General features: G+C 46.2%; 1 protein-coding gene across 2 annotated transcripts in view; it reads left to right on the top strand.

The window, feature by feature from the left end:
• Positions 1 to 24,678, top strand: part of tiam2b (TIAM Rac1 associated GEF 2b) — a 73,766-nt gene that overhangs the window by 8,436 nt on the left and 40,652 nt on the right. The window contains exons 1-3 of one of the 2 annotated variants that reach the window (XM_083790837.1): positions 15,491 to 15,587; positions 21,812 to 22,011; positions 22,790 to 24,229. In XM_083790837.1, the coding sequence (XP_083646963.1) occupies positions 22,796 to 24,229 (1,434 nt within the window). In that variant the 5' untranslated portion in view covers positions 15,491 to 15,587; positions 21,812 to 22,011; positions 22,790 to 22,795. Of the gene's footprint in view, positions 1 to 15,490; positions 15,588 to 21,811; positions 22,012 to 22,789; positions 24,230 to 24,678 lie in introns of those variants that run through there. The other variant, XM_083790838.1, reaches the window with a different exon arrangement.

Raw genomic sequence — 24,678 nt, 5'->3', positions numbered from 1 at the left:
ATGTGATGTATTCCCATGCTTTTGTTCTTGCCTAAATGTAAGTCGCTCTGGATTAAGAGCGTCTGCTAAATGCCTAAATTGTAATTGTAAATTGGCTATTGTCACCATGCGACTCCGCCGTACGTAATAGTATAAATCAGACTTACGTGGTTAATAAAGCCAATATGAAAAGACAATGACCATAGTACTGTTGTTCACTCATTGGAAGTCAGTAAAACGGTTTGGAGGAGGGTGAATTGAATTGCGCTGAGCGTGCTAACGATGCTGTAAACCTCCATTCTTCGGCTAAATGCCTAAAATGTAAAGGGAGTGACCTGACATAATCTACCTCACTGGAGTGTAACTTCATTATGCCAGCAACATTTCAAATGCCTTCAGGCCAATAAAGTTAATTGGATCCCATCTGGGCAGTTATAGAGTTTTCATTGTTGGAGGCTGTGTGTGGTTGGTTGTGTGTGTGTGTGTGTGTGTGTGTGTGTGTGAGAGAGAGAGAGAGAGAGAGAGAGAGAGAGAGAGATACTTTAATGAGTTTTGTGTGTGTGTGAGATGCACTTTAGGATTAAATTGAGTTGTTTTTCTTTGTCCTGCAGTGACAGAGTCATGTGGAGAGCGTGATAGGAATCAGTTGTTTTTAACAAGGTTGTCTGGTGGTGTGATTCTCCAGCTTATCCAGCATTGAATGTACAGACCGTTGACAAATGAAAGAAGGAATCACCCGTGTGAAGTGAGGGGCACTCGTATCATCATACATCGTCCATTCATTGTCAATGGGAATTTAATATTTGTGTAAGATCTACACTATAGCTGAATGTAGGAGGGGCTAGCGCCCCTCAAAAATCACACCCGTGTGAAGTGAGGGGTGCTCTTATCATCATACATCATCTCATCCCGGTCAAGAATTTGCGTCCTCACCTTCGTCATCAATGTTTGTGTTACACAATGTTTGTGTTTACACAAACGCTCAAAATTGTCCATTCATTGTCAATGGGATTTAATGTTTGTGTTGGGACAAATTTAGGTTACATACACTAAAAGCTGGACATAGATGGGAGGGGCTAGCGCCCCTCAAACATTGTCAATGAAATGATTAGTGGATCATAGTAAATTCAGGGGTTGAAAGTTGGGGTACCGTTAACAACCTATATATTATGCTTTAAGTAGCATGTGATGTGTCAAACTAGGGGGTTGTCATGATTCTGAAGTCTGAACCCATTCCAAGCATTAGTTTTGCACAAAAAACACTCCTTGGGCTAAATTAGGCCACTTGCCCAAATGACTTCATCACATTTGTGAATAACCACACCACATTATAAAAACACTTAACAACACTGAAACAGGTTAATGACTACAAGTATTTGGGTTCATATATATCTTCTTCCCAAAAGGACTTTGGAACTAGGGAGGGTATCGCCTGGTCAATTACATCATAATGTGTCGTTTACATAATATTGTTTATTGTTGTTTATTGTTAATGGCGTTTAATGTTTGTGTTGGCACCGTTTGTTTTACATCACCATTACATCACCTAATCAGCATGAGTTAGACTTTAATATATTAGCGCCCCTCACTTCACACATGATTTTTCTTTTCTGTTCTCTGTGTTATGTCAAATGCGTGTACATTTGTTGCATACAAGGCCACTGGGTCGCAAGATAATTTTCAGTGCAAATTGACAATAACGTACTATATCATATCATATCAATATTACAAAGTGATTAACAACGACTGGCTATTTGAGTCATGGATTTTCAGTGGACAGGCCTACGGCACTCACATTTTTGTCGGGCGGGAGTTCATGCTGTCATCTTGTGTTACTTTTTTAAGTTCTTTTTTCTTTTACAGTGAGGTTGGTGTAGAATCAACCTTGATTTCTACTACATCAGCATGTGAATGCAATCAGTAGCAATTCTACTGAGCAAGATAATCCTGCAACATCAGCAAAACACGTGCACACGCGCACGCACGCACGCATGCATGCACACACACACACACACACACACACACACACACACACACACACACACACACACACACACACACACACACACACACACACACACACACACACACACACTCTGATAAAAGCATACATTCCATTTGTGTATACATGCCCTCAATGAAGCCCGACTTCACAGCTGTAATTTGGGGAACCTCTGTCTCCACCGCCGGACCAAATGGTCTGCGTTGGAGAGACCTGTGGCTGAAAGACAGGGTCTGGGTGTATGTGCGATTGTGGAGGGGTGTGTGTGTGTGTGTGTGTGTGTGTGTGTGTGTGTGGCTGAAAGACAGGGTCTGGGTGTATGTGTGATTGTGGAGGGGTGTGTGTGTGTGTGTGTGTGTGTGTGTGTGTGTGTGTGTGTGTGTGTGTGTGTGTGCGTGCATGCAGCGTTGTAAAGGGGGTATATTTATTTCCCTGATGGCGGTGGAAAAGAGCGACCACACACTCCACTCTGGAGCCCAGAGACTTGTCTGATGCCGTTTCACAGTTGATCTTATCAGCAGCCCAGACGGACTGCTATAAAGGCCCAGTGTGGTCCAGTGGTAACTATACGTTCACTGGAAGCACTTTTACCCCTTACAGGGTTCGAATTGGGGGGGACGGGGTTACTTGTTCATCCAATCGATTTACTGTACATAGGGTTACTTGGGATCTGGCATTGAGGATCCGGATGCGGTTCCATCACATCAATTTGGAACAGTTTCCGGAACTGTCAGAGCTGGTATAAGCTATACAGTTACAATACCAGTGGACCTCAAAAGTTTTAAATTCAACTGGGGGTCAGTAGTGCTGTCGCCTCACAGCTAGAAGGTACTGGGTTCAATTCCCGCTGGGGATGCTGTGGGCACTGGGCACTCATACCCGAGGCAGGGTTGGCGAAAGGGCCCTTCTGTGTGGAGTTTGCAACTTTGCATGTTCTCCCCGTGTACCCTCACACAAAACATGCAGTAATCCTGGTCTCTAAACAATACCTCCCCCTGGCCAGCCGGGGTGCCTGATGGAGGGGAAAGGAACTGGTCGGAATAACGTGTTTGTTCCTTCCACGTGCTACGTCCGGCCGAGGAAACTCCCCCCTGTTTGGAAGCAGTTTGAACTCCTCATGCATAGAAGGAAGCATGAGGTCAGTCCGCTGCCTCCCCAGGTTGGCAGAGGAAGTGTAGCGTCCAGGATTACATTAGATAATTGAGACTTAATTTTAAAAACCTAATTGTAAATGGTGCATATATATAGTAGTGCTTTTATCCAAAGCGCTTTACATAGATTGTGCATTCCATTCACAATGTATTGCACAATGCACCCTATGGACACTATGGCTATAAAAATGTATGACCAGAGGATATCAAAAGCAGCTGCGTGGATTCAACCGACCCGTCCGTCCGTCTGTCACCATTGAGAAAAGTAATGGCTTTAGGATCTAATAGAGGACAAATCCCAGTCATACAGTATGTCCAAAATGTCGTGGCAAAGTAAACGCGCAGAACTTGAAAATAAACGCAACAAAGTTAGTGTTCTAAGCTGCAGCGTCCTCCTTGTTGGCCGATGACATCATCATCAGGCTGTTGGCTGACGTTGTCACCAGGCCGTTCCCACCGATGACATCATCATCAGGCTGTTGGCTGACGTTGTCACCAGGCCGTTCCCACCGATGACATCATCATCAGGCTGTTGGCTGACGGTGTCACCAGGCCGTTCCCAGCGTCTCCTTGCAGGACCTGATGTGTTTCTCCACCTACATCTGCTTCTCGTTATTTAGCCTCCGCCAAATGTATGCTCCGTCGCACCCGCGGTGCCGTAGAGAGACGACCGACAAGCTATCAAAGCACCGCGGATGCAACGCTTTGCTTGTAGGTCGTCTTATTTGTTTTCGGTGCTTAACACCATCGACAAAATATAAATCAGGCTATAGTCTCCCTTTCTCTCGCTCGCTCACTCACTCTGTCTCTCTCTGTTTTACTTTTCTTCCTCACTCGCGGTGTCTCTATTTCTATATTCTCTCACTTTCACTTGTTGTTGATCTTCTCCGTCTTTCCTGGTCCCTCGTTATTGGCTCCCATAAATGATCCTCGCTGTCAGTCACAGGATCACAGTCCAGTCTCATGTGAGAGAACACGCATGAACCTCCTTGTGTGCGACGTGCGTGCACTTGTGTATGAATGTTCTACAAACAGAGATTATAAGAGACCACCCAAACTCAAAGCCATAGTTCCATGTTAAAGCAAACACAAACAATGATTGTTTTGCTACAATGATACTGTTGTTATGAATTGCCCCCCCCCCCACCCACCAGTGGTAGATAATGCATCCTTAACACAGTCCCAACATTAATTTCCTTCTTAAGTGGATTTGTTCGAATTGTTCATATCCTGTTTTCTCCACCAGTTCAAAAGACACATCCTGTTCATCCAGACCTCCTATTGCGGTCAAATCAAAAAGTAATTGAATCCATGCGCTCTTCTATAGCTTGTCTGGGATTTGAATGAACAACTTTTGAACAAGTGAATGAATACAGATTTGTTGTGCCGCAGCCGCGTGAATCTAGTTTGCATCCGAGTCTGGGCATGGCATGGTAACGCCTCACCTGCTTCTGATTGGCCTACCGACACTGCTCGTCTTGACTGTCCTCCGAGATACGAGGTTACTCCGCGGTGGGAAATAATACAAGAGAATGACAGCTTGGCACGCACGACAGAATGCGAGAATGCAGCATTGTAACTAAGTTGTACGTTTTATTTTTGTAGAAGAGGCAAACTAATATTGTTTATGCCGTTTTCTTTGATTGAATAATTGATTGAACATGTACGCCGTAATATGATTTGATTTGGGTGTGTTGTAAATAAAGTGTTTGTGTTGATTGTGTAATTTATTTTTATGTTCTCTTGTATCATACCGTACTAAAACGACGAAGTCTGCACCTACATATTTTTATGTACTGCATAAACGCACGTTTTTCTGCTCCTGCTTATTTTTGAACGAACCTTTGAACCAGCCTTTGTAAATGTGAAACGAATAGAAATGTACGTCTCATTGGTATAGGTACGAACGGCGAGTGAGAACAGCCTCCAAGGGCGGGAGAGCCCTTCATTTCTCATTTCTCATTCACTTCCCCCACCCGGATTTTCGCATGGGGGAGCGCTGTGTGGTGTCTCATTTAACTAAGTTATTTAGCCCTACGGGTGTGCATGTCCTGCTGCACTTCGCTTAAGGGTGCACAGGGGGCTTAGGAATGGACTATTATGTCTGAGGCCTCCGACTAAACCTCATTTAGTGCAGCTTGTAGCCCTGCAGGTGTCTGTGTGTGCACGTTGGGCCGCCTGTATGTGCAGAGCCACGCTTTGTTGTGAGAACCTTTCTTGACACCAGATCTATCAGCCGTGTTTTACACGGCTACATAAAATTGCTGCGGGTTGAACGGCTGGATGGTTTTAATATATGGGTGTTGTGATTCGCTTGGAATGACTAAAAAAAGCAAGCGTTTTAAAATAGTGTCTGATAAATAGATTATTATTCTAAACAAAAGAAGAGGGATTGGCATTTAAAAAAAGAAAAGAAAAATGCAATGTTGTCTACTGCAGCACTAAAACAATGAATCTATTAAGTGTGTCGTTCAATGTGCGGAAGGCACCATCACAGTGAAATCCTGAATGTTAAGGTCAATCTTTACACACACAGACTTTACCGTGTGCTGTACTGGAGTCTGCTGCAGATGTTGAATGTAGCTGACATGTTTTCTCATATTTCTCTTGCCCGTCACTTGTTCCTTTTCCTTATTTCCTTTTCTCCACTTACAAAAAGCAGAAACTGTGCAGTGATCTTTTCTTCTTTTTCTGTTGCTCTCTTACTCCCTCTATTTCAGTTTTTCTGTGTGTCTCCCTCTTTCTCCCTCTTTATTTTGGCACAGCCAGGGGTTCCTTCTCGTTACGTTACTCCCTTTGTTTTCCTCTCCGGCCTCTCCCACTGTTGTATAAGAGAGGAGGAGGGATGGGGAGAAGGGGCAAGACGAAAGGAGAAGAGAGGTGGAGAAGATTGTAGTGGAGAAATGATGGGGCTGAAATTGAGCCAGCGGAGAAAAGACGAGATGGAGAGAAGGATGCATGAGAAGGAGAGAGAGACAGAGACAGAGAGATGGATGGAGAGAGGGAACCTGGAAAGGAGCAGAAAGAGAGACAGATGAGAGGAAGAGAGGAATGGGACGGGTGAATAAAAGATGGAAGGATAAATGGAAATGAGAGCCAGTCCCAAATTCCCTGTGGTGACTCTGAGTCACCCTCTCTCTCTCTCTCTGGATGGGACAAGCGTGTTACATAAGACATACTGCCGGTCTGGTGTTTTGGCGGGACGGGAGTATGTTGTTTGTGTGTTCTGACTTGTGTAAGGGGAACTTACAGTAAGACCACTAAAGTTTGTTTATTATTTCTCAATTTCAGAGAGAGAGAGAGGAGGCTATGATGCTATGGGTACACGGAGGGTAGAATTCCAGAGTATGAAGGGAAAATACGTTTGCCAGGAGGCAATGCACTATGGGAATGTCGGCAAAACGTAGGGAAAGACCATTAGTAAATCTCTCATAGTCTTCAACAACCACCTTTGAGCAAGACAGTTGCTCCTCTGGAGCTTAGCCAACAACAGCAGAGTGGCTGAGTGATTCAACTCCAACGTAACCCCCCTTAGGGGATTAATCAAGTGTTAGCCTGTCCTATGATCCTAACTATATTTTAATTGTCCTGTTTTTACAGGTGTATAATAATAATAATAGTTGGTGAAATTATTTTCTGTAGTGTACAAGCTCCAACGAAAATAACAATGGCAATGATATAATGATTAGGGTAAATAACATAGAAAATTACCTCAGTCTCTTCTGCAAGTAAGAGATGTCAATTAGCAGAAGATATCAAGTATTACATCACATGTGTGGGGGGTAGTATATTTACATTAATTCACACAGGGTTAGATAGAACAGTCCTTTAAAACAAACTTGCTACAATCTGATTAGCTTCAAGTCAGTCTGTCAGACTATTGGAGTTGATGTTATCGATGTCTACAGTCATTTATGCTCCGCACGACAGTGTTGTGTGCCAGAAATAGCTGATTTTATGCATGACGTTAGTCCAGTTTATACCAAGATACCAAAAAAACCCCAACAAGTTAAAAATACAACGATCGGCGGACTTCCCTGTAGAGAGGTGAAGGTTGCTTCCTGTGTTGTCACGTCATCACAGGAAGTGAGGCTGACGGGATGTTTGGCCCTCGGGAGCCAATCTACGTCAAGAGTCTGTACATAATTGGAGCGCTGTGATTTGATAAGGGGACAGCAGAGAGGAAAAGGCAGCGGGAGCTGAGAGCAGACGGTCACATCGGAAGTCACCGTGTCCTGTGTGTGTGTGTGTGTGTGTGTGTGTGTGTGTGTGTGTGTGTGTGTGTGTGTGTGTGTGTGTGTGTGTGTGTGTGTGTGTGTGTGTGTGTGTGTGTGTGTGTGTGTGTGTGTGTGTGTGTGTGTGTGTGTGTGTGTGTGTGTGTGTTGTTTGCAGTAAGGGTGGGAAATTACCACCATACCAGCCAAATCCTGCTGAAACTGTGCCTTTATTATTCTACCTGCTCTGTTGTCAAGTGTCAACCATTTTGTACACACTTACTCAGAGTTACAGACCGTAAGGGTCCATTTGGTTCCACTCTGTGGAGAGTTATAGACCCAGTTTCCATTTGTACCCCTGGTGGTCCCCGGACTGGGCATTGAGAACCAGTGTCGTAGATACTGTAGCTGCAGATGCATTACTGTATATTGACCATATTCACAGTTCACACGCCGCCCATTCTGCTGTTACATCATAGTCGGGAGGTGGGAAACCTCCGCCCAATGACACAGCGTTAGGAGCGGCTAAGTGACTGGAGTTCCTTCTTTGTTCTTAGACTAGCTCTGTATTCTGTTTTTAACCACATCGTCACCCTAGCATCCCTATTCTGCGGTGAACATTCTGCGAAAATAGCAGATCTACATGAACAAACTCACAAGAGAAGACTATACTCTTCAGACTGACAGACTCTATTTAAGACTTAAGTGTTAATTAAAGAGGTCTTCATGAGTGTGTATAACTGCACACCCCAGGCATCCAGAGTAATACGTTGTTTGGATTGTGACAGGCCGTTGTCGTAGTGAGAGGGACTTCCCTGTGACTCAACCATCCCAAGCTCTGACCTCACCGGAGGCCGTTAGACACCGAAACCCAAAGCCAAGTGTCCGTTAACCAGTGGTTTTCAAATCATTCTTGTGGCCTCAGAGTCAGCACCTCCTTTTACCCGATTTTGGAATATCCAAGCACTCCGTTGAGCTGTCTACAGCTGCGACGCGATGCCAGAGTGCGGTCTGAGCCAACACCAACTCTGGACTCCTGAATCGCTGGTGCCCTCCGCACTCAGGGTCTTGAGCTCTACAGTGTTAACTAAACCCTTCACACTCCTATCTAACATCAGGGTCTTGAGCTCTACAGTGTTAACTAAACCCTTCACACTCCTATCTAACATCAGGGTCTTGAGCTCTACAGTGTTAACTAAACCCTTCAAACTCCTATCTACCATCAGGGTCTTGAGCTCTACAGTGTTAACTAAACCCTTCACACTCCTATCTAACATCAGGGTCTTGAGCTCTACAGTTTTAACTAAACCCTTCACACTCCTATCTAACATCAGGGTCTTGAGCTCTACAGTGTTAACTAAACCCTTCACACTCCTATCTAACATCAGGGTGTTGAGCTCTCCAGTGTTGTTAGCTAAGATGTCACGCCGAGGTGCATCGTTTATTTAATATGGTGTAACAATTTAAATAAATTCTCGTTTGAACTTTTGAGTAAAATGGCCGGATTTATACTTTGTTGTGCGTGGCGTTGAGTGCTGAAAATAGCAGATGTACAAGCCCGTGACACGAGCTTGTAGATTGGGTGTTTTCGGCTCATGAGAAAATGCACGTGAGAAGGATTTACATTAGTGTCAGCTCAGCAGAATTCCTCAGCTGTGTGTGTGTGTGTGTGTGTGTGCGACTGTGCGCGTGCGTGTGTGCGAACCTGGCCTTTTGTCTTTCTCCAGTGTCAGAGGTTCATTGGTAAAGTTGATCAGACAAGGAGAACAGGGGGCTCGGTCTGTTCTGCCCCGTCCAATCAGGATCACTTCCAGTTGCTATGCACGCCACCCCGCATGTCTGCATCAGAACTACATTTGGGGCGTGTAAATATTAGTAGTGTGGTGATTGCGTTTTTTTGTGATGTTTCAGCAACACAATTGGTGGATGTGGTCTGCACAGCACAGTGCCCTTTTTTTTTCTCTCTCTCTTTTTTTTGTTGAGAATTACTTCACCAATCCCAGTAACAACGTGGTCCACATTCCTCTGTGGTTAACTGGGAGTTCACCAGTGACCTTAAGGAACAAAATGAAGCCTGGTACTAAAGAAAAACAAAACAAAAAAAACGTGAACCCGTTAAATCCAGTTCATTATCCGCTTAGCAACAAGTGACCTTTGTTTTCTTCACAAAGACAATGGGCTGATTTATTCAAATCAGTATTTTAAATTGAGCTCCCATTGCATGGTCTTGGATTGTCATGTACGCTGAAAGTCCTGCTAATGTGGAAAACACTACTACCTGTGTTTGTATTTTGGCATTCTCGTGGACAATATAAATATTTTATATACATTTTGGATATCGTGTTTTCACCGCTCAATCCACCCATTAGAAAGGTTTCTAGGGGATTGCAAATGTAGCTGGTTTTGAATGGGGGACATTTACAATGTGCAGTACATTTATAGGCCAATATTATACCTAGTCCAGTTGCCAAGTCACTGCCTGCCACTAAGCTGGTCTTACTTACTTTCATTAGTGTCATGAAAAACCAACAATTTCCTCTGCTTGTGACGTCATTATTCTGCTGTTCAAAATACTCCATCCGTGTACCCAAACAGAACATCAGAACTGTCTTTAAGTAAATGTCCATATCTTCATTTAGAAAATAGCAACTGATATTGTTGTGTAGATATGTGTATCTGAAGTTCAATTTATCCCCACCTTCTTTATCACACCTGCACGTCTATAATGGTCTTTTTTTCAACCCTTCAGTTTGTTTTCATATGAACTACAGTGCAATCAGGAGATGAGTGAAAAGGTGTACTGTATGTATGCTTTGTATTAATAATCTAACTAAAGCTGACAAATAATAGTAGTGGATTAAAAATGTTTAAAAAAAGTACCTCTGAATCAAGAACAGTAGGTACTTGAGTCTATGTGCTTACTGGTAGTTACATAGTTTGTACCGCTGGGTTTTCACCACTACAAGTGGAAACATAGGTGTTTCTACTGAGCAAAGACACAACAAGGCCCTGATGGTTTTTTTTTTGGGGGGGGGGGTTCTGGCTCTGGTCCAGTTTCTGCAGCTTTTCAAACATCGGAGCTCGTCTTTCCTTGCTCGCCCAGCTCGATTTACTAGTCTGTGGTAGCTCTGTGTTGACATGGGCTCAGTCCTATAACCACTGCATCCTGCTCATCGCGCGTGTGCGTGCGTGCGTCCATGCCCAGCTCCTGGCCAGGTGTTGGGCTGCAGATTCTAGCAGCGCCCTGTGAAGTGAGGCGAAATCTGATCCCGTGAAGAGTAGGGAATACATTATTTCATGTTGATCTTGACCACGTAAGCCCTGGCTATTTTATACTTTGGCTATTAGAAAGTAGCAGGGCTTCTTGTAGATTGAGGAATTGAATTGTGAAAACACTTGAATATGTTCACACAACAAAGCAGTTATGCCAGGTTGAGAGTGGTTCAAATGGAAACGTGTCAGTCTTGACCTGAAATGTGTTCTGTGTGTGTGTGTGTGTGTGTGTGTGTGTGTGTGTGTGTGTGACTCACTGACTGTGGCATTTATGGAACAACTGATGAAGTTTTAGGGTCACTGGGTTTTTGTTTTGCACTGTGAATGTTTTTTGTTGCGACGAATGCTTCATGGATCGCTGCCCATACTGATCAAGTACAGACGGAGTCAAGACTTGATTGTTTTTGTTTTGTTTAAAAAACAATAGTTAAAGGAGATTAATATGGTAATAATCATCCAAGGTAAAATCTTCAACCCCCTTGTTGGTCTATTTGTAAACTTGCACCGTTGTTGCTCAGCTTTCTGTGAAGGCATATTTTGGAAAGTTGCCACAATAATTTTAACCTCATTAAACCATATTTTATACTTTGGCTATTCAAAAATAGCAGATTTACAAGCTCACAGTACATCACTTCGTGCCACACCGCAAACCACTTCGTGTCACACCGCAAGCTTGTACATCTGCTATTTTCAAACATTCTCAAAAAATCACGAAAGAGAACTACTGATTTAGAAGGCATTTGTAGAATCGGCCTCAGGTCTTAATGGGTCAAATGCTTATTCTATTCTTCGTGCCATTTTGGAGGGGTCCATTCATTCACGGCTCCACATGTGTCCCTTTAGCACCAGAGTTAGCTTTGCAACAACATCATCATTATTCCACGCCGGCGCCGCGGCACGCTGCTCTTTGTTGAGGTGACTTGTGTTTGGCAGTCAGTCGACAGCGAGGCTGTCCTTTCAGTGCAGACACACACTCATCACGGTCTCAATGGGGTTCAATTCAATGGGACGACATATGTCGTTTCGGCGGACGCAATTTACACAAACAAAGTACCAGAAGGACATACAGTAGGAGTGGAAACATTGACCACGTTAACCTCTGTGTTCTGGCTTATTTTGGGCACTGTATGGGCCACAATTCTCCAAAATAAGCATGTTATTCTATTAATTATTCTGACATGCCCAAAGGAAAGTCAGAGAGAGAAGGATGAGGCCGGCAGGGCACTGCGTCAGGCACCCGGAACTAGAGGCAAGCAAACAGACACTATTATGGGAGCAAAGCCGGTAAGGCAAGAAGTGCTCCTCCTATGTAGAATCACGTCTGTGGCTCAACAGCTTAGCTACACTGTAGAGCTCAAGACCCTGATGTTAGATGGGAGAGTGTGAACTTCTGTGAAGGGTTTATTTAACACATAACACTGTAGAGCTCAATACACTAATGTTAGATAGGAGAGGGTGGGTCCGAGGCCAGCGATTCAGGAGTCCTGAGTAGAATCGGCTTCCCGTCGTAATGGGTTAGAAGAACGTGGGCTCTGCGACCGCTTGTTGCATTAGCATGCAGGGATTGGCTGGTGTATAGAAACAGATTTTGTGCTGGGTGAACTTGACGCTCCCACCCTGCAGCCTTCTGGTTCGGAGTGGCATTAGGTCGGGGTGTCGGCACGGACTCGGCAGGAGTGCTAGAGTGCTCTATTATACCGGTTGACCTTCTCAGATGATTGAATCTTTTATTGATGGATGGTCTCAGAGTCAAAAGGGTCTGCTTGGCAGCATCTGGAGGCTGAATGAAAGGGCCCAAGTTTAGGCACCCGTCCCTGCTTTGTCTGGGGCCCCTGGCACTCTCTCTCTCACTCTCAGCCTCAGCCGGTTCCCCTAGACAAAGACAGGGAAGTAAAGAAAGTGTGCTCAGTGAAAGAGTGTGATTGTCAGCTTTTAATTCACACACACACACACACACACACACACACACACACACACACACACACACACACACACACACACACACACACACACACACACACACACACACACACACACACACACACACGCTCCTCCAGTCCATTCAGTTCCACACTGTGTATTCATTGAGGAGGATCATGCTGTCCAGATGGATGCCAAGGCTGGTGTTACACAGTGAAAACTACCCACATTACTTGATAGTGTTGGAGAGCTGCACATCTACACGCAACCCGTTTTACTTATTTAACCATATTAAAATGTATATATAAAAACAGCCAATCATGGTTAGGTGCTTTTTATACGGATACTGCTCATAACTCCGACATCCCATTCCTCCGACTTCACGTGCAGTTAAGGTTAGGGATAGGGATAGGGATAGTAACGGGCGAGTAGGAATATGATCCAGTGCTATGTTACCCTTTTATACTCTGTTGTACAGCAGTGTCCCTTAAAAAAAAATATATATAGCAGATATACAATCTGTACTCTCGTAGTACAAAGTATAAATCAGGCTTCGGTGTCCAAGTGTCCCAGACTTATTTTAGAAATAAGATTAGAATCATATTTTAAACCAGCTAGGAATGTGGTTCAAATCTAATTTACAGTTTTACAGATTCCCTAACTCCAACAAAAAGAACAATCCGATTACAATCTAGATGGACCTAAAATCTGATTAGGTCTGCCAGTCTGAACATTGATTCAAAACTGTGAAGTTGACACAGAACATTTATTTCTCATTCAAGTGATTTGCAGTTTTACGACCCTGGAGACCTGTTAAAACTCTTGTAGAACTCAGCAATGAGGTGAGAGGGGCAGTATTATGTTGTTTACTTACTTCCTCCAAGAGACTTTAAAGAGATGAGCCGTATCATAATTCCACCTTGACATGTCCCTTATTATCCCAGCTATAGCTACCCATCGTCATGGTTGCTAACGAGCTGCTCAGCTGTTATGGTTGATTGATTGGTCCGTTCTAATTGACAGCTGATTGCATGAAACTGGTATAAGCTGGGAGATGGAGGCAGCAGAGCGACGCGCACCAGAAGGAGGTTAAACCCATTCATGCTTTCAGGTCAAATTGAGTTTGGTTTTAACCGGCAGAAGGTTATCTGACCTGACGGTTTAGAAACAACACCAGGGAATCAATGCCAATAACAATACATGAATAAGAATGTAATATCCACTGGCAAACCTGATGTATGTGCTGACGTCATTTATTTTATTTTATTTAACCCATTCAGACCTGGAACACCTATACCTTGTTATACCTTTCAAGCGGGGAACACCCTAGACAAATTAGACGTTTTCCAGAAGGCAGGATTTAGAATGCCTCAGGTCTAAATGGGTAAACATGTGTAATTAGACTCAACATTTGTGTGACAATCTCCTTTAAAGCAAGCACAATAGCATCAGCTTAGTGTGTGTGTGTGTGTGTGTGTGTGTGTGTGCGTGTGTGCGTGTGTGCATGCGTGTGCGTGTGAGAGAGCGCTTACGAGCGTGCATGTGTAAATAAACGCAGTGTAAATGCCGTCCAATATTCCTATGTGGTTTTGTGACGGGTCCTTCCAGAGCGGGAGGAAGCAGCTGTAGGGGCCACACCAAACGCAACATTTTGGCCCCACCTGAGTTCCACGGGCCCCACCCAGTCTGTCCAGAGGGCCAACAAGGACCCCAGTCAGACCGGGCAGGAAACAGACCCCTACCCCTGCCCAGAGACACTTCCTTCACACAGCGAGAGAGAGAGAGAGAGAGAGGGAGAGAGAGAGAGAGAGAGAGAGAGAACGACAAAGAAGGAGAGAGAGAGAGGGAGAGTGTGGACCCCCTGTCTCCAGACCCCTACCCCCCCAACACACACACACACACACACACGTATCTAAACACACCCACCGCCCCTTATCAAGGGTCCTTTGTATTTTGTCCAGGGAAGTGGAGCGCTTGTTTCACTCCTGGGAGTTTCCCTTCAGTAAGCAAGATCTAAATTGGGCGCACAATTAGTTGGAGGAGGGAAGAAAGAAGTGGTGAAGTTGTTGTCATGGTAACAGTGGACTTAGTGCAAACATCATATCACCCATCCAGGAACTTTTCAGGGGCACACAGGTCTTTTTCCTTCTTACATTTTAGGACATTTAGCCGACGTTTATAATCCAGAGCATCTACATTCTAGAACTCTCTCTACTTGTTCTACTCAACCCTTTTAATTTCAGGGACCCCCATTTGATACGACTTTTTTCCCCTTTTTATCTCTGGGAGTCTTACCCAATTATACTCTGTAAAATCGTCCTTCTTCCACCACTGATTACAAGCAACACATTTCAAGATGTGCTTTACAGTCACACGCACACTGTTCACAAATGATTATAGTCGGCAGTGTGGGCACGTCAGTGAAATGTTTTATTTGTTGTTGGTTGTTCCAGCATCTGATACCAAAGAAACCTCATAACATACATGGCAGTAAAGTGGTGGAGATTGTGCTGACAGCGTGATGAATGTAGCGATGATTGTTTTTTCTTGTCTTTTCTGTGCGTCTTTCATCGTCTCCATCCTGCTTTTATCTGTCTGTCTGTCTCTCTTGCTCACGTATACCTGCATTTGTGCATGCATCTTTGGACATTTTCAGGCTCACGTGCATTTGTGCGTGTGTGTGTGCCTGTGTGTCAGCTGAGGTATGTTGGGTCAAACAAGGAGTCCAGTCAGAGTAGGTCCCAGGTGTCCTGACCACAGCCTCGGCTAACTCCTCTCCTCTCCTCTCCTCTCCTCTCCTCTCCTCTCCTCTCCTCTCCTCTCCTCTCCTCTCCTCTCCTCTCCTCTCCTCTCCTCTCCTCTCCTCTCCTCTCCTCTCCTCTCCTCTCCTCTCCTCTCCTCTCCTCTCCTACCTTCTCTTCTTCACCAACCACAGGCTCACCATTCATGCCAGAACTGTTGCAACACGTCTCTTCAGCCGTCACATCCACTGTACATCACGTCCAAACCAAACACTGCCGTCATCCCCTCCTCTCCGAGAACCGCTGAGTAAAATTGTCGTGCCATCGTGTTCTATAGTCACTCTTGTACTTTCCATGTACGAGGGCCGTTATTACGGTGGGCCCATTATGATGGTTATTATCTTTGTGGTTAGAGTGTCATCGAGTCCCCTTCCTTTTCACGTTGCTTGGTGTTTTCTTTGGAAGCGGAGATCACACGGGCTGAGGTGGAATGAATATGTCTGTTATCACAGCAATGTGTTGTAGAGCCACCAGTTATTCAATGGAGACAGAAATGTGTAGGAAGGAACGTTGTCTAGTGCAGAAACTATGTCTGCTCTCTTTCTCCCTCACTTACGCATAGTCGCATATAACAGCCACACACACACACACACACACACACACACACACACACACACACACACACACAACTCCCTGTATGCGGTTCAGTCTCACACGGAACTCCCTGTATGCGGTTCAGTCTCACACTGAACTCCCTGTACGCGGTTCAGTCTCACACTGAACTCCCTGTATGGGGTTCAGTCTCTCACTGAACTCCCTGTATGCGGTTCAGTCTCACACTGAACTCCCTGTATGGGGTTCAGTATCTCACTGAACTCCCTGTATGCGGTTCAGTCTCACACTGAACTCCCTGTATGCGGTTCAGTCTCACACTGAACTCCCTGTATGCGGTTCAGTCTCACACTGAACTCCCTGTATGCGGTTCAGTCTCACACTGAACTCCCTGTATGCGGTTCAGTCTCTCACTGAACTCCCTGTATGGGGTTCAGTCTCACACTGAACTCCCTGTATGGGGTTCAGTCTCTCACTGAACTCCCTGTATGCGGTTCAGTCTCACACTGAACTCCCTGTATGCGGTTCAGTCTCTCACTGAACTCCCTGTATGCGGTTCAGTCTCACACTGAACTCCCTGTATGCGGTTCAGTCTCTCACTGAACTCCCTGTATGCGGTTCAGTCTCTCACTGAACTCCCTGTATGCGGTTCAGTCTCACACTGAACTCCCTGTATGGGGTTCAGTCTCACACTGAACTCCCTGTACACGGTTCAGTCTCACACTGAACTCCCTGTATGCGGTTCAGTCTCACACTGAACTCCCTGTATGGGGTTCAGTCTCACACTGAACTCCCTGTACACGGTTCAGTCTCACACTGAACTCCCTGTATGGGGTTCAGTCTCACACTGAACTCCCTGTACACGGTTCAGTCTCACACTGAACTCCCTGTATGCGGTTCAGTCTCACACTGAACTCCCTGTATGCGGTTCAGTCTCTCACTGAACTCCCTGTACGCGGTTCAGTCTCACACTGAACTCCCTGTACGCGGTTCAGTCTCATGATAAAACAACAGAACGTACACAGACTTGCTGGACTCAAACAGGGCTTAAGTGGTTAATGCATGTTCTGTATTAATAATAATAATCCAAATCTGCAAAGTAAATAGTAGCTAAAGCTGTCAAATAATTGTATAAAAAGAGGTAAAGTAATATTTACCTCTGAGGTGTAGTGGAGTAGAAGTAGAAAATGTCAAAAAGTGAGATGTGTACTCCAAGTACTTGAATAAATGTATTTAGTTAGTTCATCCAGGTCAGGAGAGGTCACCCGGGGGGGAACCACCACCCAGCAACGAGTCAACAGCCTCAGGGAAGCTTAGAGAAGCTTCTGGCTGTCTGGAAGATAATGGTTTGTCTTGAGCAAGTATCGCATTAAATCACTGTGGTTGGTAGACGGCAGATCTCAGTGTAAAGTGTGTGTGTGTGTGTGTGTGTGTGTGTGTGTGTGTGTGTGTGTGTGTGTGTGTGTGTGTGTGTGTGTGTGTGCACACGCGTAAGTGTGAACCATTTAAAACCCCATTACACTTATTTGACAGAGGTCCCTCAGGGGTCTATCTGCTCCTAAAAACCCTCCTTCTCCCCCCCACTAGGTGTACGATGTGCAGGTTAAACAGACCTCTAGTTACTGCTGATTAAATAATGTATTAACTATTAATAGATAATATGCAAGGTAAAAGAATACCTGTTTAGCACATGGAAACACAAGGTAATAGTTTCCAAATAGCTTAATACCACAGTAGTTCATATTATGAACTAGTTTCTACAGAAACAATCTATTTTTAGTGTGATAACTATTATATAATGGATGGGGCTCAACAGTGCATAGCACATAAATAAAGGCTGTCCTCGCTCCCACAGCTGGCCCGGGTTCAAAGCTGACCCGAGGGTCTCTCTCCAGCATTTCCTGCCACTCTGTGCTCCTCTGTCTGTCTTTAGCACAAAATGTCCAGAAGAACTCTTTAAAACATTCTCAAACTCTTTCCTGCCCAAATTGATATATATTTGGCCGCGGACCCCCATCTGAATTTTTTTTGTGCCAGGGACCCCAGAAGACAAGATTTGTGTGTTCATTATTTTAATAATTATTCAAAAACTTTCAGATAAACACTGAAACTAAATCTTCAAAGAAACAACAGGATATGTCCATGAATACAAAACAAACAAAGAACAGGGGGAAAAAATAAAAACACATTACATACACTTAAACTTAAACAAATGCACAATGTCCCCATCACAGTTCCTTATACCCCACCCAAGAGCTGACTACTCAAGTTAACCACTACATCCAAAGCCTCTTCAACGTCACCTCGCTTAATGAAGTCCAAGACCCTCTCCCATATCTTATAGAATACAGCAGGTTTCTTCCTAATTTTATTATGTTTGTTTCTCATGTGCCAAACTGGTCATTAAAAAGCCAATCGTAGGGACATTGCCATATTTGCATGCATTTATTTGTGTACAATTTAATGGATATACTGAGTATCCATAATTTGGGACAGAGAGGAACTGGACCTGATGAGAGAGAGAGACAAGTAAGCTTGTAAATCTGCCAAAGTATACAATAATGCTTTAAAATGGTTAAAATAATTGTGATGCTATCTTATCTTATATTAACTAATTTAGCTGAGGACCCCCTGGTATCCCTCTAAGGACTCCTGGGGGTCCCGAGACCCCACTCTGAGAACCAACACTTTAAAAGAAAAACAAAGTCTAGAATGAAGACTCTATATAGAGATCTAGACAGATCTAGACAAAAAAAATATATTAATGAAAATCATAAGCTCTGAAGAAAAGCGCTCGCCGCTGTAGAATTGTGTAATTTGTGCACGATGCATGCACATCTCTAACACAAAGCCTGCGTGAGTGCGTGCGTGCGTGGGTGTGTGTGTGCCCGTGTGCGTCTGTGTGTGCCAGAGCAGGTGGCATTCCGCAGCACACATCCATTCAACACGTTGTTCGGTACTGATGGATGCCATTCCAATATGGTCCACCTAGAGAGAGAGAGAGAGAGAGAGTGTGTGTGTGTGCAGAGGCTCTTTGTCTGATCTAAGGAGGGCTAGCGGGTGATGGGGTCTCCCCCTCCCCTCTCAAAGAGGAGGCAGATGGTCGTCAGGACTAGGGACCGACACAAAAGTTTGTCAGACAGCCGACCTCCTGCCGTCTCCTCCCTCCCATTCACACCCTGTTGCTCACACCCACGCACGAGATGCGGTGTGTGTGTGTGTGTGTGTGTGTGTGTGTGTGTGTGTGTGTGTGTGTGTGTGTGTGTGTGTGCGTGTGAGTGTGCGTGCATGCGTTCGTGCGTGCGTGCAATGCATGCACAGATGTACGTCTGTCTAATAATTATGCGAAGGGTCTCCTTATGGTTTAATAATGATAATATTGCAGTACTATATGTACCCTTAAAAAACACTTAAACACAAGCATCCTTAATCCTAGAGTGTGTGTGTGGGGGGGGGGGGGCATTTGATACAATTTACAATTTAGGCATATAGCAGACGCTCTTAATCCAGTGCGCTTTACAGTGATATTAGAGTTGTAGGCAGCCCATTGGATTAACAGTCGACTAAGTATTGGGTTTAGGTTGATTCTGTGTTCGAGTCGAGGCAATATGCCACAGTCTTCTTCAAAGTATTCATCAGCTACACAGGAAAAAGATGTACTTAAAAAAAAATCTAAGTATTTTGCATACCTCGTCGTTGTTCAACGGCAGGTGCGTTGGTGGAGCACACGCTAACAAGCGAAGCCTGATTCATACGTATAGTTGCACACTGGTGTTGCACGCCGTAATTAGCAGATCTACAAGCTCACAACGCGTCACGAATGTGCCACGCTGTAAGCTTGTATATCTGCTATTTAATGAGCACGACGCCTAAGTGTAACTGAGGCTTAATGCATTTTGTTTTTGCGTGCATAATGTCTGTCTTTTCTCTCTGTCTGTCTCACTCTCTCTCTCTTTGTTAAGAGATGAGAGTAGAAGTTGTGTGTACGTACTGTCTCTGCTCTGTGATTGGCCGGCCCGGCCCCATCGAGCTTTCCCGTCTGCGCTTCCTGTCTCATTTAAATGAAATGAAAGGTCAAGGGTCACTGGTATGTTTGGGGTCAGCAGTGCATTGTGTAGCCACGGGGCTCCCCCCCCCCCTCCTCTAGTCGTCCCCCTCTCTCCTTCTCTTCCCCTGCATATCTTTCTATCTATCTATCCTTAATTCCTTTCTTTCACTCTTTCTCTTTTCCCTCCCTCCGTCTACCCTTTCTCTTCATCCTCGCTGGTTTCTCCTCTCTTCTCCCTCCCCATCATCATCATGTCTCCTCTCACTCATCCACCCATCCCATCTCTCACTTCTGTCTTACGTTCCCCGTTATTCCTCCATCGTCTCCCTCCCTCGTCTCCCTCCCTCCCTCCCTCCTCCCTGGCGTTGGTTCCTAGGGGGAACAGGATGGGCGTACCGCGGCTGTTGGAACACGGTGAACCCTTGCGTCCACGCGGTGACCTCTCACCTCTCCTCGTATGCTCCGCTGAGGATACCCAATATCGTTTTACGTAATCTTGGATAGTTCCCCGAACACGTTCTGGCTTAACGTTTTACGTAGAAAGGTTCTCAGCCTGGCTTGGATCTATGTATGTAATGTTTTTTTCCCCCTTCATTATCACCTTCATCTTTTCTTTGGTAATCTCGTGTATTATTGCCTCCGTCATCTACTTTTCCTTCCTGTGTTTGTTCTAATCTCTGGTCCCAATTCGTGGCTGTGTGTGTGTGTGCGTGCGTGTGTCCGTGTGTGCGTGCGTGTGTGCGTGCGTGCTTGCGTGCATGCACGCATGCTTGTGTGGATAATGAACTGTAAAGCCTAATAGTTTTATTGCATCACACGCGTCAAACCGATCCACGAGCTAACAAAGCATCACGGTGCAGATTTGTTAGCTCGTAGATGTATAAGCTTGTAGATCGGTTTTGCTTGTAGTTCAGCTCTGCTTGTTGCAGTAGAGACTTTTCTTAGCATCCATGCAGATCACTTCTGTTGGTACACGACACCACACCGTACGTTAGCACCAGGGGGTATTAAACCAGGCCTATTGGTACCATCTAACAGGGTCTTACTGGTATAAACCAGGCCTATTGGTACCATCTAACAGGGTCTTACTGGTATAAACCAGGCCTATTGGTACCATCTAACAGGGTCTTACTGGTCACACGGTGACCAGGGGGGTATAAACCAGGCCTATTGGTACCATCTAACAGGGTCTTACTGGTCACACGGTCCAGAACCTGATAGGCATCACGTGCGCGGCTCTCCGGAGCTTAAAATAGCGCTCAGCCCGATGACATCAGAGTTCCAGACTGAAGAAGCAGCGAAAAACGACAGAGTGGAAAAACGTATCGGTGGAGAAAAGTGAAGAAAAAAATGCCAGGGAACCAAAAATAATGAGACAGAATGAGGTCTGGTTTAAAAAGACTCTTCAGGCACAGGCGCACACGCACACACACACACACACACACACACACACATGTGTGCACACACACACACACACACACACACACTAATGTCATGGAGAGGATTATGTGTACATGCGTGTGGGTGTGTGTGCATGTGAGAGAGAGAGAGAGAGAGAGAGAGAGAGAGAGAGAGAATAAATGGGGTAGGGGTGGACAGGGGGTGTTTAGATTGTGGGCAAAGTGGGGGTTGGAAAGTGTGTGGGTTGGGGTGGGGGTCTTTACCACACTGTGCGTGCGCGTGCGTGCGCGTGCGTGCGTGCGTGCGTGCGTGCGTGCGTGCGTGCGTGCGTGCGTGCGTGTGTGTGTGTGTGTGAAAGAGAGAGAGAGAGAGAGAAATGGGGGTCTCTCTCTCTCTGACACACAAGGAAAGTCTGTGTGTAGATCTCACTCACCGAGGGGAAACCCCTCCCACTGTGTTTCCTTCAACAGAAGAGCAAGTCAGAGAGAAAGAAAGGGGCGAGCGACACAGACAGACACACAAGGAGAGAGAGAGAGCAGCTGAGTGAACAGAGGGAGGTACTCTTGTCCTGAGGAACTCTTCGATACACACACACACACACACACACTGCTGAGGACAGAGGAGTAATGCAGCTTGGATTGCTAGTGAGGACACATCATCACAGTGCCTGGTAAGACACGTTCAAGACTATTACTGTACTATCCTCACTGTTAATGTAGCCCTGAGAGTGTAAAACAATGGAGTTCTAGTGTAGTTGTAGTTTCTACACTCTCAGTCTTAAGTCAACACTGAGTGACTTGTGTTGTAGGCTTAATGTGCGAGTGCATATGTGTGCGCGCGACTATGCGCTGTGTGTATGCTCTCAGTTATACTTAGTGGCGTGCTGGGGGGGCGGGGGTGGCGTGGGTGGCGGGGGATGGGGGGTAGGCGGGCTCAGTAAATAGCAAATCTACAAGCTCACAACATCTGCTTGTACATCTGCTATTTACGCCACGCAACGGCAGCGGGCATAGCTGAGTATAAACAGGCTTAACGTGTTGACATGCAGCAATTTGCACTTACTGTAAAGAGTGTGTGTGTGGTGTGTGTGTCCACTCCCAAATGCCTACATTTGTAATCCTAATCCTTTTTTTAAGTATTTATGTAAAATATTTATGTTACCAACTAACTATCTAACTAACTAGCATGTTATTAGACAGATTCCAGGTTCATTTGTTGAGCCCAGCATCCTATAGTTTGTATAGTTTCATTGTACAGAATATTATAATTTTTAATATATTTTACTGTTTAGACTGATTCTATGATCCCAGATTACCATTTCTATATGCATTTGCTTACTGTAAATCACTCTGGATTAAATTAATTGTAAATTGTAACTAACTAAAGCTCATCGTGGTTTCACTGCTGTGTCTGGTGCTGACATCATCACTGTCCCTGCATCCATCCAGGTGAGCATGGGGAACACAGACAGTCAGAACAGCGGTCTGACTGCTCCCACCAAGAACTGCTCCTTCAAGTTCTCCTCCCGGAAGCAGGAGGTGCAGTCTCCTCACAGCTGGTGGCGGAGCAGCGAAGCAGCAGGAGGCCACAAGCCCTGCAGCCAGGCTCCTTACACCTCCTGGAGCTACGAGCACAGAACGGGAGGAAAAGGAGGCGCGCCGGCGAGCAAGCTAAGAGCCGGACCTCCGCTCCACAAGTACGTCCGAGGGGAAAGGTCGCGAGGCAACGGCCTCCGTAGCTATGGCTACCTGGAGGGCAGCATGGAGGATGGCCACGGGCCGAGTGAAAGCGGCGGCGGGTGGAGCATAAGCGGCGTAAGCGGCGAGCGGGGAGGCGTAAACGGCGGCTGGAACCCTGACAGGACCTCTCCCAAAGTGCTGCTGAGCAAGGACGGCAGCATGCGCGTGGAGTTTTCCAACGCCAGGGTGGTGGAGGCGTCCCAGGGTGGAAACATGGCCGCCTCGGCCCACCAGACGGAGCCCCAGGCCGTGGCCTCGCTACGCAACAGCAAGGGCAGCTCACTGAGCTCGGAGGGCTCCTGGTACGACTCCCCCTGGGGGAACGGAGCCGACGGGCTGGCCGAGAACAACGTCTTCTCCTGTCATGGAGGACGGAACGTGAACAACAGCAGCAGCGGCTACACCACCTACTCCTCCTCCACCACGACCCGCACCGAGGATACGTGCGGTGGCGGCGGTGGTGGAGGTTACTCCAGCAGTGGATATAACACCTTCTGCTCCACCCAGGTGGAGGACATCTCTCCCCGATGCAGCAGTAAATTCCTCTTCCCCCCCGCTGGCTTCAGCGGCGGCGTGTTCGTTGGCGCGGGGTACGGCGCTCTGTCCTCTTCTTCTGTTCGGATCAACGGGATCCCTCCCAGGTTCAACGTTCCCGTGGATAGCGGCAGCAGCGGGGAGTTCGGTCCCAACGCGACAGGGTACAACACCTGCTCCTCCGGCCGCACCGAGGACAGCGGCATCGGGGACTCCGTGATTCTCCAGCACGAGTCGCGGTCCGATTCCGGCCTGGGTTCCCCTCCCCCCGGCTCCCTGCCGGACCTGTACGCCTGCCCCGGGAACACGGAGGGTTCTCCCTCCGCGTTCCCCGCCCATCATGCCCCGGCGCAGGATTCGAGCCAACAACCACAGAGGGGTTCCCACTCCTCCTCCTCGAGATCCTTGTTTCTCCTGAACGCCATCATCCAGGAGGAGAGGGCCGAAGGGGGAGAGAAGGAGGGCCACTCCTCTCGCACCCTGCCGTGCCGGGGGGCGGGGCCGGGGCCCGCGGCCCCCGCGCCCGCCAACAGCAGGAAGGACCTGCTGAAGAGTCGAATCAGACGTCTGAGCGACTGGACCGGAAGCCTGAGCAGGAAGAAGAGAAGGTTGCAGGTAAACTGAACGGCATGAACAACATAACAGAGTATGCTATAGACCAGTGGTTCCCAAACCTTTTCATGTCAAGGACCCCCAAATTGACACTAATTAGCCCGCGGACCCCCATTTGAAAAGGTATACCAGAGACCCCCATAAGAGAAGATTTTTACGGCTCTAGCAGTGGTTTTCAACCATTTTCACCCCCAGTTTGATATGTAACAGGCCATATTTGACCCCCATTTAATGGCATTTCTATATTTATATTGTAAATTAAAGTTAATTTAACGCTGAGAGTGTGCAAATGGAACCAAATTGCGGGTCCATTGGAACTCCCTTGGGGTCCCCATACCCCACTTTGGGAACCACTGCTACAAACCACTGCGACAAACACCACAATAACACGCTGAACAGATTCACATAACGTATCTTTAGCTCCCAAACCTTTTAGCTCGAGACCCAAAATA

Source organism: Protomyctophum parallelum, assembly GCF_964188405.1.
Source record: "Protomyctophum parallelum genome assembly, chromosome: 19".
Lineage (NCBI taxonomy): Eukaryota > Metazoa > Chordata > Actinopteri > Myctophiformes > Myctophidae > Protomyctophum > Protomyctophum parallelum.
This window is presented reverse-complemented; position numbering and strand designations above follow the sequence as displayed.